General features: G+C 49.2%; 1 protein-coding gene across 2 annotated transcripts; it reads right to left on the reverse strand.

Annotated features, from left to right (window-relative positions):
• Positions 1–306: 306 nt before the first annotated feature.
• CIART (circadian associated repressor of transcription) lies at positions 307–14,064 on the reverse strand. Of its 2 annotated transcripts, none has more exons than XM_083715862.1 (6): positions 13,989–14,064; positions 7,288–7,861; positions 6,157–6,232; positions 3,101–3,179; positions 2,401–2,530; positions 307–1,103 (listed from the first exon to the last, which is right to left on the reverse strand). In XM_083715862.1, the coding sequence occupies exons 2-6, from the start codon at positions 7,849–7,851 to the stop codon at positions 528–530; spliced, it is 1,425 nt and encodes a 474-aa protein (XP_083571988.1). In that variant the 5' UTR covers positions 7,852–7,861; positions 13,989–14,064; the 3' UTR covers positions 307–527. The 2 variants fall into 2 exon arrangements, with proteins under 2 accessions (XP_083571988.1, XP_083571987.1); XM_083715861.1 differs by lacking the exon at positions 13,989–14,064 and adding an exon at positions 11,163–11,183.
• Between the last annotated feature and the right edge of the window lie 498 nt (positions 14,065–14,562).

Consider the following 14,562-nt stretch of genomic DNA (forward strand, 5'->3'; position numbering starts at 1 on the left):
AATTACTTTTTTTCTTTAAATAAAAAGTTATTGGATATTCCATCTTAACGTTTCTATATTTTCCTTCAAATCTGAATAAAATATATTGGTGGGGATAAGAAATCTGCACTGGTTGCAGATCTGCTACGGAGCAAAGTTCAAATTGTTGTTTTTTCCTTTTATTCCAAGTTCAACTTGTTGTTTTTTTTCTTTTATTCTAAGGAAATCCAGTTGCTCTGAACACTCAGGAAAAGCAACCCAAGCATGGTTTTTTTAATAAGTAGGTGATGCACAAACAGCAGAGAAAGTAACAAACATAACAAAATCTCATTTGGCAACCATTTGCGGTGCCTTTTATTGAAACCAAACATGTGCCGCTCCTGTCCTGGCGAATGGGAACCAGGCTATGGCGTTGCCCCTCCGACACACATGAAATGCTTTTAAGTTAAAAAAGAAAAGGCAGAACATTTGTAAAAAGGGAAGGGGAGAACAGGATGGAGAAATAAAATAAAATTCACACATTTCGGGAGATGCCTGCCAGGCGGGCATCAGGAATCGCAGTGGTAGGCGGGTCTTCCGTCGCTGGTCGCCATGTGGCCCTCGCCTGATGTAGGCAAGTGGGGCAGAGACTGAGAGAAGCCGCTATGGGGCCCTTGCCCAAGGCAGCTGCCCGCCGCCATTGCGCCTGGAAGGCTCTGACACCGAGGGGGCTCCCTTGGGCCGGGGTTCAGCCTGTCGGTGTGGCGGCAGCTCATGGAGAGATGGGCGGGCGTTGAAGAGGTGGGGCGGCCATAGGGGTTGTTCTGGAGGAAGACGACGAGCCCGTAGGCAGTGCAGTTCGGCGCCAGCAGGGTCTGCCCGAAGACGGAACTGGCCCGGCCCACGTCCGCGTTCCCCAAGGGGGGCGTCGAAATGGGCGAGGTGTGAATCCACGTCAAGTTCATGGCGGGCCAGTCGCCGCCCAGGAAGCGAGGAGACTCCCCCAGTGGAGCGGCGGTTTTGTCGCCGGGGGAAACCAGGTCCCCAAGGTGCGTCTGGTGGAGTTCCTCCGTGGGGGGGCTTTGCGTGGGGCCCTGGCCGGACGGCAGCGGGGTTTCGGGGAGGTTCTCCTCCATGGATGACTGCTACGCAAAAGGAAAAACAACATGGCGTCAGAAGTTGAGAGGCACAAGACTGAGAATCTAAGTAGAGCTTGTTGGATCAGGCCAAGATCAAGCCTTTTTATGTAAATACCTGCCATTTTTAATCAATTTTAGAGTACTAAAATCCAATATAAACCACATTTAATAATAATAATAATAATAATAATAATAATAATAATAATAATATGGTATTTATACCCTGCCCATCTGGCTGTGTTTCCCCAGACATTACTAAAATCCAATATAAACCACATTTTATAATTAATAATAATAATAATAATAATAATAATTTATTATTTATACCCCAGCCATCTGGCCGTCTTTCCCCAGCCACTCTGGGCGGCTTCCAACAAAATATTAAAAATACAAGAAAACGTCACACATCAAAAACTTCCCGAAACAGGTCTGCCTTCAGTCTTTATCAATCTCAGATTACAATTCAAATATGTATCAATCATAAAGCCAATTGTACATTTTGTGTGGCCTCCCGCGTGCTAGATTTCAAAGTGAGATGGTGTTATTTCACTCTGCTTCCGAAATTTTAATTAATCCAATTACACTCAGTCTTGATCTTAATCCCTTATTAACAACTACAGAGTTTTTAACTTCCATTTGTATTAACACATTTTATTTCAGTAAGAGGAGTTCTGTATCCCATATATTAATGCGTGTGTCGTCAAGATCAAGCCTTTCAACCTTGACCTTCTAGTTTTTTACATGCTGGGAGAATTTCCATGGGGTGGGGAGAAGTATTTAGGAAGGCCAGGCCTGGAAGTAGACAGAGCAGGGCGACCGAGATGATAAAGGGCCTGGAAACCAAGCCTGATGAGGAGCGGTTGAGGGAGTTGGGTATGCTTAGTCTGGAGAAGGCAGAGAAGCGACCTTCAAACACGTGAAAGGTTATTCCAGGGAAGATGGAGCAAGCCTGTTTCTGCTGCTCCACAGCCTAAGACCTCAACCAACGGATTCAAGATAGCAAAGCGTTAAAAATCGAGATGTGGAAAGTATGGAAACAACGAAGAGAGGCTGGATCGAGATTTGGAGATATGCTTCAAGGTCCAGACTATGGACCGAAAAATTAATAAGTATAACTTGGATGATAATTTGGTCTTTTTAAATTTTACTTGGATTATGATTTGATATGTTGATTGGATGTTTTTTATTGGAAAATTAATAAAAATGATTTAACAAACAAACAGAAACAAGATAGTGGCTGATTATTTTTCCTCAACGCAGCTCAAAAGAAATACAGGAATGAGGAGAGTCTGTGGTATCTCACCTCGGCTGTATCGCACGAATCCTGCGTCGCGGCCACACCGCAGTCAGCGCACGCATTCCTCACGGCGATGTGAGGGAACCAGAGTTTCAGCATCCTCTCGACCTGCAGCAGAGTGCCCAGGTAACGCTCCCTGGAAACGGAAAAAGGAGAACAAGTTCGTAAACACCTGGGGGCCAGGTAGCCAGAAGCCCCAAAGAGCCGCTGTCGTGTCACACAGTTGGCAACAATGGGCTAAATCAGGATTTCCCAAACTTGGGTCTCCATCTGTTTCTGGACTACAATTCCCATCATCCTTGACCTGCTAACTAGGGATGATGGGAACTGTAGTCCCAAAACAGCTGGAGACCCAAGTTTGGGAAACTCTTGAGAAAGATGGATCAAGAGCCTGACTTAGCATCAGGCAAATTCCACAATTCCTCATTGAATCGGTCCACTCTTTCATACCATGAGGACTAGAATCTTGCTATTATTTTTAGGGGAATTGCACAGCACGGAGGAAGTGGACAGAGGAGCGTTTTCCTCCTTTTCTCGTAAGACTAGAACTCTTGGCGATTCAACGAATTCAATGATTGGAAAAAGAGAAGCACTTCTCCACAAAGAGCGTAAACTACGGAACTCCCTCCCTTTTAAAGGTTAAATCGGTCTTTAAATGCCGAACCGGAGGGGATTCCTTCCTCTCCCTTTGCTGCCAGGTTCTTACCCCATTTCTGGTTTCTGGAGAACGCCAATGATGCGCTGGATGCGGTCCATGGCTACGCTCTGCTGGAAACTGCTTAGCCCTGGAAAAATCAGAGAGAGAGAGAAAGAGAGATTAGTCCACCTTTCCTGGGTATTCAAAGTCGTCTCCTGATCAATAAAGGTTCACAGAGACAGGAAGCATCATGTTAAAGCAAGAAGCCTGGGGACTCACCCACTGCGCCCCCCATCAAAAAGTGTCCCCTTACAGACCCCGAAATTTACCATCTGGGGAATGGGAGCAGACAGTGTGTGAGTTGGAAGATATCCCGGCCCCTGCCATGCAGGAATTCTTATTATTACTATTACTGTTTATTAATTTAGCACATTATTAATTTTGCATATTGCGGCCCACAGCAGAAATGAGAACACAAAATATGCAATGGAAGAAGAACAAACCAATACTGCCCCCCTCCCACAAATTCATTTAAAAGGCCGGAGAATATTGTTCAGCCCAAAGTCTGGTTATAAAAAGGTAAAGGGACCCCTGACCATTAGGTCCAGTCATGGCTGACTCTGGGGTTGCGGCGCTCATCTCGCTTTATTGGCCAAGGGAGCCGGCGTACAGCTTCCAGGTCATGTGGCCAGCATGAACTAAGCCGCTTCTGGCGAACCAGAGCAGCGCACGGAAACGCCGTTTACCTTCCCGCCGGAGTGGTACCTATTTATCTACTTGCACTTTGACGTGCTTTCAAACTGCTAGGTTGGCAGGAGCAGGGACCGAGCAACGGGAGCTCACCCCATTGCAGGGATTCGAACCGCGACCTTCTGATCGGCAAGTCCTAGGCTCTGTGGTTTAACCCACAGCGCCAGAGGAACGTTTTTTGCCAGGCACCTAAAGATACGCAATGAAGGCCCCTGCCATGTGGAAAGGTTGTATCTGCTCAGCTGGGAACACCTGCTGAGAGGCCACTGGGAGCCAGCTGCCTTAAGACACAGTCAGATCCTCGGGCCTACCTAGCTGAGTGTTGTTGGCCCTGACCAGAAGCAACTCCCCAGGGTCTATCCGCAGCCCCACCTGGAAATGCTAAGGTTTGAACCTGGCGCTTTGCGCGCGCAAAGTAGGATCTCTCCTGCTGCTCTCGCCACAAAATAACAGCATGGTTCTAGTCCTCATGAAGGCAGGGCTGGTTGAATTGGGAACAGAGGACGCTGCCTCCTGCCGAGTCGGACTCTAGGTGTGATGCTCGCCCACTGACCTACAGCTCTTTCCTTAAAAGTTTCTAGTCCTCATGGTTCAGATTTAAGATAGGAAGCTGTATTATACAGAAGCTTTGGTCAACTACCTTAATACTGCCTGCACGGACTGGCAGCAGCTCTCCCAAGGCTGCAGACTGGGGACATTCCCAGCGAATTTAGACTAGCTAGTACACACACTTCCATCAGGCAGCTGTAGCTGCATCCTCAGAGCTCAAGGGCAGATTTCCAAGCCAGGCGAAAATGCTACAGGACCGGGGAGAAAGCCCAGGGCTGGAGGGTGCCATGGCCTCAGGGAGTGATGCTCGCCCACTGACCTACAGCTCTTTCCTTAAAAGTTTCTAGTCCTCATGGTTCAGATTTAAGATAGGAAGCTGTATTATACAGAAGCTTTGGTCAACTACCTTAATACTGCCTGCACGGACTGGCAGCAGCTCTCCCAAGGCTGCAGACTGGGGACATTCCCAGCGAATTTAGACTAGCTAGTACACACACTTCCATCAGGCAGCTGTAGCTGCATCCTCAGAGCTCAAGGGCAGATTTCCAAGCCAGGCGAAAATGCTACAGGACCGGGGAGAAAGCCCAGGGCTGGAGGGTGCCATGGCCTCAGGGAGTGTCCTGAGGGCCAGAAACAGAAGCTCTGAGGGCCGCACACCTGGATTCACCTCCGCAACGAAAACCAGGTTGCAAAACTTTTCGGCGTAACTCCCCCCAGGGGAATGACGATTGCTAAATCCTCACTTTTTTTCTTGGCACCCCACCCCTCAAAAAAAGACCTTTCCTCTTATCCTCCTCTGACACTCTACACTTCTCCTATTCTTTCCTTGCAGAGGAACAGGGAAAGCGTTCACAAACCCTGCTCACCTCTCTTGCAATAGCACTGGCAAAACTGTGAGACCCCCAAAAGCCCTGGAGGGCTGCTGCCAGTCAGTGTAGACAGCATTGAACTAGATGGTGCGGTGGCCTGACTCTTGCCCTTTCACAGCTTCCTGTGCCCTTTGGAGCTTTTAAGGCAGCAAACTGAAGAACAGAACTGAGAATCTTCCAGGGCGGCCTTGTAAAAAGGATTCCCTTTCATCCCCCAAACGGGATCGTAGAACTCTACAAGTTTTCTGTGGATGGCTCCAAGTCCAGCCCACAGGAAGGAAGAGCTTACGGCACATACCTGACAACCACAAAACTGATGCTGCCTTTTTATTTTATAGGATTTACAGAACCAACGCACTGCAGGGTTGGACTAGAGGACCTCCAGGGGTCCCAATTCTAGAATTCTATGACTGTAGGGGGGGAACCCCTCAAAGTGGTTTACAATTTTTTAAAAAAGGTTAACAACAATCTAAGGCAGCGGTTCTCAACCCGTGGGTCCCCAGATGTTGTTGGACTACAACTCCCATCATCCCTGAACTCTGGCCTTTCTAGCTAGGGGTGATGGGAGTTGTAGTTCAACAACATCTGGGGGCCCACAGGTGGAGAAAGGCTGGATTCTAAGGCTTTCAAAAAGTTAAAACGACATTAGACTAAAAATGGATTAGGAGGAGTCTCAACGTTTTGTATGTCAGCATCTAGGCTTGTCTAAGCAAAAATGTCTCCAGCAGGCACTGAAAAGAGTGCAGTGAAAGCGCCGGCCTGATATTCAAGTGGCAGGGAGTTCCAAAGTGGAGACGATTCATTGTACACCTCACATTTGAAGCCTTGCCCCACACCTGGCTGGCGACCACACAAACACAAACAGATGCTCAAATCTGAACCAACAGAAGAGGGGCGGGGAAGGGGAAGCTGAATTTCCTCAACAACTCAAAATATCCAGCTGCCAGACTTTCTTACCTCGGTCGAAGCGGCCCATCTTCAGCCGGTTGAGAAGCTCCATCAACGGATGAATGAAGCCCTGGAGTTCCAAGCACTGTGGAAAACGGGGATAAAAGGAGAGAAGCGTCAGCAGACTGAACCAGGCAGGAACCTGTAATTGCATTGCAGGGGGTTGGAATAGATGACCCCTGGGTGTCCCTTCACCCTCTGCAAATCCACGATTCTAAGAAATGCAGAGTAATGGGTCCTCTATAACGTGCACAAATTGAGGAAAATGAGAATGGTTTCACCTTTTTTTACATAACATATACGGCATTAACTAATTTTTAAAGTTGATTTTTAAATTGATTTTACTACTAAGCACGTTCATTCTCATTTATTTTTTATAACTAAGCACCTCCTCTTAAGTTACGGAGACAGGAAAACTGCACCTAGGACACTCAACCCCGTAAGGACAACAAATCCTGCTCACAATGCCCTCTCTCGCTGTTATGATATCGGTTGGCATCGCCAATGGCTGGGCAATACAGCCGTACCTTGGAAGTTGAGCAGAATCAGTTCTGGAACTCCATCCGACTTCCAAAATGTTCGGAAACCGAAGCACGGCTTCTGATCAGCTGCAGGAAGCTCCTGCAGCCAATCAGAAGGCGCGTTGGACGTTTGGCTCCCAAAAGAACGTTCAAAAACCGGAACATTCACTTCCGGGTTTTGATCGTTCAGAAGCCAAGGCGTTTGAGATCCAAGAAACGAATTTATTTGTCTTCTAACATTGTGATATACAGTGGTACCTCGGGTTAAGTACTTAATTCGTTCCGGAGGTCCGTACTTAATCTGAAACTGTTCTTAACCTGAAGCACCACTTTAGCTAATGGGGCCTTCCTGCTGCTGCCACTCCGCCGGAGCCCGATTTCTGTTCTCATCCTGAAGCAAAGTTCTTAACCTGAAGCACTATTTCTGGATTAGCGGAGTCTGTAACCTGAAGCGTATGTAACCTGAAGCGTATGTAACCTGAGGTACCACTGTATCACCTAGCATCAGCTATCACTGTATCACCTAGCATCACCTATGCGCTCCCCGCCCATCCTGGGGACTAGAAGCTTGCATTTTGATTTTGCGAATCGACTGACTCCACCATCTTTGGCCACTGACCTTCTGTGCAAAGATATGGTCCCTCTCGGTCCACAAAGGAGAGCGTACATCCTCGCGGTCCGCCACATGGTTCCTCTGCTTCTTTACTCCACGGAGAGGTTGCTGTGCTGCGTATGGGTGGAGCTGGACGCCCCCATTCTGGCATCTGCCGCTCTCTGCCCATCTCCGGCCAGCGGGATTCCTCCGCAGGCCGCCGTCCGTATCCGCCAAGCGGCTATAGTACGCCTCGTCGAGGGCCGCCGGATGACGGCAGCAAGGTCCCGTAGGCCGCAGCCTGGCCGAAGCCAGCAAACCAAGCGGCTTCCTCGTCCGGCGATTGCGCTCCTGGCAAGGCCGGCTTGGACTAGTCCGCCCCAGCGGTTCCGGGGAGAAGAGGAAAGGCTGCCGGACTGGGTAGGCACCCCTACGGTGCTTCAGGGCCTCCTTCTCCGCGTCGCTCCCGCCGTCCGAGAAGACGTCAAAGTCGGCGCTGCGGTCGTCGTCGTCCTCGCTCGTGGCGCTTTCGACGGAGTACAGAGACTCTCCGGAAGAGACGCTCTTTGACGAAGAATCCATGGCTGCCATTGAGATATATCTGCGGCAAAGGAAAGACACGGGAAAAGTTAACCGACGCAGCTTGTGGACAGGCAGTCAAGAAAACATTTAGCATTGTTACTAACAACAATAACCGATTTTTTACATGGCACTTTTGGAACTCGCTTCCTGTTGACATCAGGCAAATGCTCTTTTCGGAGCCTGCTAAAAACCATTATTTTGTTTAGATGAGCCTCTGTACAGGCATGTGGAATGCTAAGGCATGTTCCAGTCTGTTTTTTAGTTTATTTATTCCCAGTTTTATTTATTTTGCCTATTTATTGAATGTATAAACCACCCTTCCTCTGAAGAGCTCAAGGTGGCTCACAGCACAAAAGCACAAAATAAAAACAAAATATGCATCACAAGAACAGAACAAGCCCATTATCCATACTCCCACAAACACCATTTAAAGGGATGTCGAATATTAATTAGCAAAGAGTTGCTTTACTGACAGTTTTCTCCCCTTGGTGAACCACTCTGAGGTTTTTTGGATGATCCAAATTAGTAAATCTCGTGAAACAAATAAAATAAGGGTTTGTTTATATCCCGCCTTTCCCCCAGAATGGGACTCAAGAGGGCTTGTACAAATTAAAAGAACACAGGTAAAATATTAAAAAAGCTAAAAACGTAGAAAAAAACAGCTGCTAAAAAGTAACTACACTCTAGTAGAATTAAAACAATATAAAAAAATTAACATACACTTGGATTCTGCGCCCAAGTTTTAAGTAATTCCTCAAAAGACAGCCCCTCCAACCTAAATTAGTAATTACATTAGTAATTACTAATTACATTAGTAATTACTAATTACATTAGTAATTTAGTCAGCGCAGGCCAGCTGACTTTATAAAATGTAAATAACCACATTAAAAAGATGGGGAGGCACTTTTTTTTAGTGACTAAGCAGCCATTTTGCATCGTGGATCAGGCCAACAGCCCACCCAGGCCAGCATCCTGGTCTCACAGTGGCCAAACACCCCCCAAAAGCTGGGAAACGAGATAAACTGCCCCTGGACCTGGAGGTTCCATTAGAACACCGGAAGAGCTGAATCAGTCCAGTGACTCAACTAGTCCAGCTTCCTGTTCTCAGAGTGGCCAACCAATTGCCCCAAGGGGAAACCTCAAACAGGACCCAAACACAGGAGCAACGCAGCATCCATCAACCGGCATTGAAAAGCACCACTGCCTCCAGCTGTGTTGACAGAGCATGGCCACCCTGGATGGCAGCCATCGGTGGCCTTCTCTTCCTGCATTTAATTTGTCCAATCCTCTCTTAAAACCATCTGAGCTGGTGCACATCGCTGCTTCCAGTAGCAGTGAGTTCCGCAGTTTAACTGCGCGAAGAAGTCCTTTCTCCTATCCTCTCCGACTCTCCCAACGTTCTGGCGTTGGGAGAGAAACTCGACCCACTGTAGCCCTACCTCAAAGGGGTGTCGCTGCACCCTCACTTGTGGGAAGATCTCCTGCACAGCCACCCGGGCAGAGCCCAGAGTATGGGGGGGGGAGAGAGGGTGCCACGCACCTCTCCGTCCACAACCCGGTGACGCCACGACTTCTGCCCACAAGATGCCCTGCTAATTGCCCACTGTGTCCTCCCCAGGACTGAACATAACAACCAGCTTGAAAAGCGGAGGAAGAGATTTGCACCCGCGCCCTGTCCTCCAGGGCTTTGGATCCACGGCGCGCTTCCTGAACAACAGCCTGCCTCGTGGCAGGCCACGCATCCCGTCAAAGTAGGTCAAGGATCGGTGCCAAGGCGGCCCCGCCAAGGATTCAAAGAACAGAGGGCAGCCTCCCGCAGCTGCTCCTCCTGCTCAGAGTAGACCCACTGTGGTTAACCAATGTGGGTAGCTCAGCTGCCACTAGATTCCGGGGGGGGGGGGGGAGGATGCAACTCAGGAGCTTAGGCTCCAAATAAGCCCTATTCGAGAGTAGACCCACTGAAATGGACAAATTAAAGTTAGGGGTATTTGATTTCACTGGAAGGATATGCACCTGTGAAAATCCCCTCCACCCTTGTTGCACTGAGCGGACAGAGAGATAAAGTTTATAGGCTTGGGTGGGTAAGGTTAAAGCCATTGATATAAACTAAGTTTCTAGTCCTCAGGATCCTGAGCAAAGAGCTAAGTTTAAATAGGAGCAAAGGAAGTTCACTGGGTCCACTCAGCTCAGCAGACACTGACTGGCAGCAGCGCTCCAGGGCTCTAGGGAGGAAGTCTCCCAGCCAGCCCTTCCGGGAGACGCCTCCAGGACTCGAACCCAGAACCGATGATGCACGGTGTAGAGAAAGTGGGCAGGGAAACGGGTTTCTCCCTTCTCCTCTCTCGGAACACCAGAACTCGAATTCGGGACAGATAGAAAGCCCTTCTTCACTCAGTTAAACTATGGAACTCCCTCCCACAAGGGCCAGCAATTTAGGAGGAGGGGAGGGCTTCCGATGGCTCCTAGTCACAACGCAGGTGGATGCTTCTAAAAGCAGTTTATGGAAAGCGCAGGAGGGGAGAGAGCTGCTCTTGGGTTCAAATCCTGCGTGAGATAAGCCACTGCTATCGATTTCTCCGCCACAGGAAATGCTGCGACGGAAATAAAGCCATTGGTCCGAGGGAACTCTGCGCACTTAATGCGGGCGTTTGGGATGGGCTAGTGACTCTGAGCACATCGGCTGGGCGCCTGGGCTTCTCTCTACGCAAGCAGACCATGTGCCCCTACCTTCTGCCTCCGATGATGCGCAGCCAACAGATTTTCTGCCGCACACATCCCCCCCCCCAAATAATTACATCAGCGAGAAAGCCTTTGGTTTGTTTTTAAAAAGGTCCTCCTTTTGCCTTGCTTTTCCCTGGCTACCAAAGCTGCAAATCCCATTGGCCATTTGCTTCCCAGTTCCCCATTCATGCATACAGCCCTCCCAGTAAACCAGATCCATTCATCAGCAAATCAGAAGGTGGCTTAACCCTCTGTTGCCCAAGAAGATCAGAGAAGCTCTTTTTTGTGTAGAGCATAAACGGTGGAACTCGCTGCCACATGAGGCAGCGATCGCCACTAACCCAGACGGCTTTAGAAGAGGACTGGGCAAATTCATGGAGGAGGACAAGGCTAGGGGCCACAAAATTGATTTTACACCAAAAGAGAGAGAGAACAGTGTGCCCTAAGTCTTGCTCTCTGGAAATCTGTCTGGCTACCCTACAATATCTGGGAATATGAGGCAAGACAGGGTCCGGAACTCTGTCAGGGATGCTGGAAGTTCCCAGCACTGAACTGGGAATAGGTACTGGCTGACCCCCAAACCACCTTCAATTTCTTACCTATTTCTGGTGGTTGGCATGCTCATGATAAATAAGGATAAAAATCAGGTATCGCTCAAATTCCAGAAAACGAGCACAGAATATGGAGTAAATCCTATAGGTGAGATTTACTTATCAGTATATAAACAAGCGCACACCCTTTTTTTGCTGCTGCAAAGCTGCACACTTACTTCAGAGAAAGCCCCACTGAAACCAGTGAGGTTTACTCCTGGGTAAAAACATGCTTGAAGTCTGCGCTGCAGGGCAGGCAGGCAAGTTTTCAGGGTTGCTGGTAGCAGCGCTAAAAGTTTCCAAAGAAGGCAACGGGGGCTTACTCCCGAGTAAGCATGCACAGGATCGGGTGCACGAGAAGGAGCCCTTTCTGCCGCTGCTGCTACTACAACAACGGCTTGCGACTGTTAGCATCCCGTTTTCCCATAGTGGCCACCAACCCAAATTGTTTCCAGAAAGCCCACAAGTGGGTCATGGAAAAGGAGTAGCTGGACTTCAGTGCTAAACTGCTCCTGAACAGAGAGGCTCTACTTAGCTGTTCTGGTTAATAGCCGCTCATCAAATTATTAGACACTAACTTGTCTAACCTCTCACTGCTGTTGCCACATCTTGTGGCAGTGAAGGTTAATATTATTACTTAATAATAGTAAATCAGCAACACGACACCAACTGTAGAATTCGTCGAACGCAAGATGCCATCCTTGTGAATGTATCTAACAACTTCCTTGAGCTCTCTCTATTCCTGGAAGTGCCCAGATAATGCCAGGAAAGTGAGATTGTGTGTGAGAAACACACAGAACCCAAACTTTCTCCCAGTTTGCAAACATGTTATCTGTCTGGTCGCCTGGTCCTAAGAGCCACAGGCAAGCAGCTATCGATGAACTTGCAGGCTGCTATAGCTATAAAGCCAATATTTAATATATATACACATATATATATATACCCACAAAGAAATCTGAAAAAGTGTTTTCACAAAACCAAATAAAAGCAAGAGGCTGTAACCATTCACAGGGATCAGGTCCCATCCGGACTTATTTTTGAGCCGGCAAGCAAAGAATTTCAGCAAACAGCTCAGGATCCACCTATACTTTTAGCATCAGTGAAAGTTATCTAGGCATCTCCTGACATTTTTTTTTAAAAAAAACAACAACCTGTGACACTAAAGTATTAAATAACTGGCAATTTTTTTAAGGTATACCAGAACATGCTCATATTAATTATTTGTTTAAAAAATAAGTCTGCAGACATCAACCCAACAGAGCCTGCAAATCCTTTTCTAGGCAGGACTTAAGATTTTATGACTAAGTGTTCGCAAGCTTATAGCATACAATAAAAGGTTTTATTTGCACAAGGCGTAGTAAAAAGAACAGACGCTAGTCTATCTGCACATTTATAGGGTAAAGGTAAAGGTAAAGGTACCCCTGCCCGTACGGGCCAGTCTTGACAGACTCTGGGGTTGTGCGCCCATCTCACTCAAGAGGCCAGGGGCCAGCGCTGTCCGGAGACACTTCCGGGTCACGTGGCCAGCGTGACATCGCTGCTCTGTCGAGCCAGAGCCGCACACAGAAACGCCGTTTACCTTCCCGCTGGTAAGCGGTCCCTATTTATCTACTTGCACCCGGAGGTGCTTTCGAACTGCTAGGTTGGCAGGCGCTGGGACCGAGCAGCAGGAGCGCACCCCGCCGCAGGGATTCGAACCGCCGACCTTTCGATCAGCAAGTCCTAGGCGCTGAGGCTTTAACCCACAGCGTCACCTGCGTCCCACATTTATAGGGAGGGCGCCCCAAAGCTCTGCAAACGAAGTCAAATCGCATTCCTTTCTTTGAGCACAACTGCAATTATTTCAAAAAAAATTACGTATCTACGCTGCAAAAATTAAACAAGTCACAAATAAGTGAGTAGCTGCATAGGATCCAAGCTTCCATTTCGACTTTACTCCCGGGTAGGTATGCAATCCTAGACCCCCGGGGCCAACCTGGGACTCAAAGCCCGACAGAACTCAAACCGACTTTCTTCTGACATAAATGATTGTGACGTCAGTTCAGATGTCAATTCCAATCCTAAAGACCTAAAAGGGGGCGCTTTGGGTGGGACGACTGTACATGAATTTCTCCCGATCCTCCCCAATACCGCTAATCCGATCCCTTTCGCTTCCTTCTCCGGCCCCGATTCATCCACCGACCCCGATCTCCCCAATGCAGAGGTCGGAAACACCACCAGACTACCGACGAGTTCCCGAAAAGAAAAGGAACCGAGAGATAATCCGGATTCGTCCTCCTCCTCCGCTACGGCTTCCCATATCCCCCATTGCTGCACCGAAAGCTCTGAAATCAGAAAGTGCACTCTGCACGCGCCCAGAGGCAGCTCGCCTTCGCCGCGAATGATGTTCCGCAGATGGAGAAAACCTGCTTCAATTCTAAAAGCATCATCTATAATATACACATACGTATTTACCCTCGTATTATAGAATAGTATATAATAAACTAGTATATATATTAGTATACACAGTATATATAAAAGCAGGATTGCGGCTCTGAGCCCCTCAGCCTTCCCGTATCCCCCACTGCTGCACCGAAAGCTCTGAACCCAGAAAGTGCACTCTGCGTACGCCCAGAGGCAGCAGATGCAGAAAACCTGCTTCAGTTCTAAAAGCATCTATAATAGGTATTTACACTCGTATTACAGAATAGTATATAATAAATATATAGTAAATATAGTACATATATTAGTATATACAGTATATATCAAAGCAGGATTAGGGCTCTGAGCCCCGCAGCCGGCAGAATCCGGGCCGGGGCTCCGAAGCGGAGGCTCCCTCCGCAGCGATCTACTCACCAGCTCCTCTCGGCGGCTCTGAGCTCCTGGCTTCCCGGCTCAGCCTCTCCACCAAGGCGGGCGCAGCAGCCCAGGCGCGCCGGGCTCAGGGCAGGCGCCACGCGGCCACGTGCGGCGCCGCACGTGCTGCCCGGGCCCCGCCCCGCTCGCCTTTCATCCGCCCCCCGTGGAACGCCCAGCCGATACATTGTAGCGCGGCCCTCCCCCGCCTCCGCGTTCCGAGCGCCCCCATTGGCCCTCCGCGCTCAGGCGCCGCCCAATCCCCCCGCCGCCCCGCGCTCCCATTGGCCAGGCCGGGAGGAGCGAGGGCGCAGGCTGCTACATGTGGCCTGCACGGGAGAGAGAGAGAGAGCGGAGGGCTGGCGGTGGGGTGGCCCGCCCCGTGTCTGGGGCCGGCGGCTTCCGCACGTGGCAGCGGCGTGCCAGCCGGAGTCAGAGAGGCGAGGCAAAAGCAGGCAGGGCGGGGAGGAGCCGGGGAAGATCTCTGGGGTGGAGACCCTGACGTGAGAAGAAACGTGGGAACGGAGGGGGGGGGGACGGGACGTGGGTAGATGGATGGTCAGTGGGGCAGGGA

The sequence above is a fragment of the Podarcis gaigeae genome (assembly GCF_964106915.1).
Source record: "Podarcis gaigeae genome assembly, chromosome: 16".
Taxonomy (NCBI): domain Eukaryota; kingdom Metazoa; phylum Chordata; class Lepidosauria; order Squamata; family Lacertidae; genus Podarcis; species Podarcis gaigeae.

Bases quoted from the DNA above. Each gene is read 5' to 3' on its own strand.
- CIART (XM_083715861.1), bottom strand. From the start codon at position 11,182: ATGCCAACCACCAGAAATAG. The intron at 6,233-7,287 runs GTCAGTGGCCAA...CGTTTTCCACAG, and splicing joins ACCATATCTTTGCACAGAAG to TGCTTGGAACTCCAGGGCTT. The intron at 3,180-6,156 runs GTAAGAAAGTCT...TGATTTTTCCAG, and splicing joins GATGGGCCGCTTCGACCGAG to GGCTAAGCAGTTTCCAGCAG.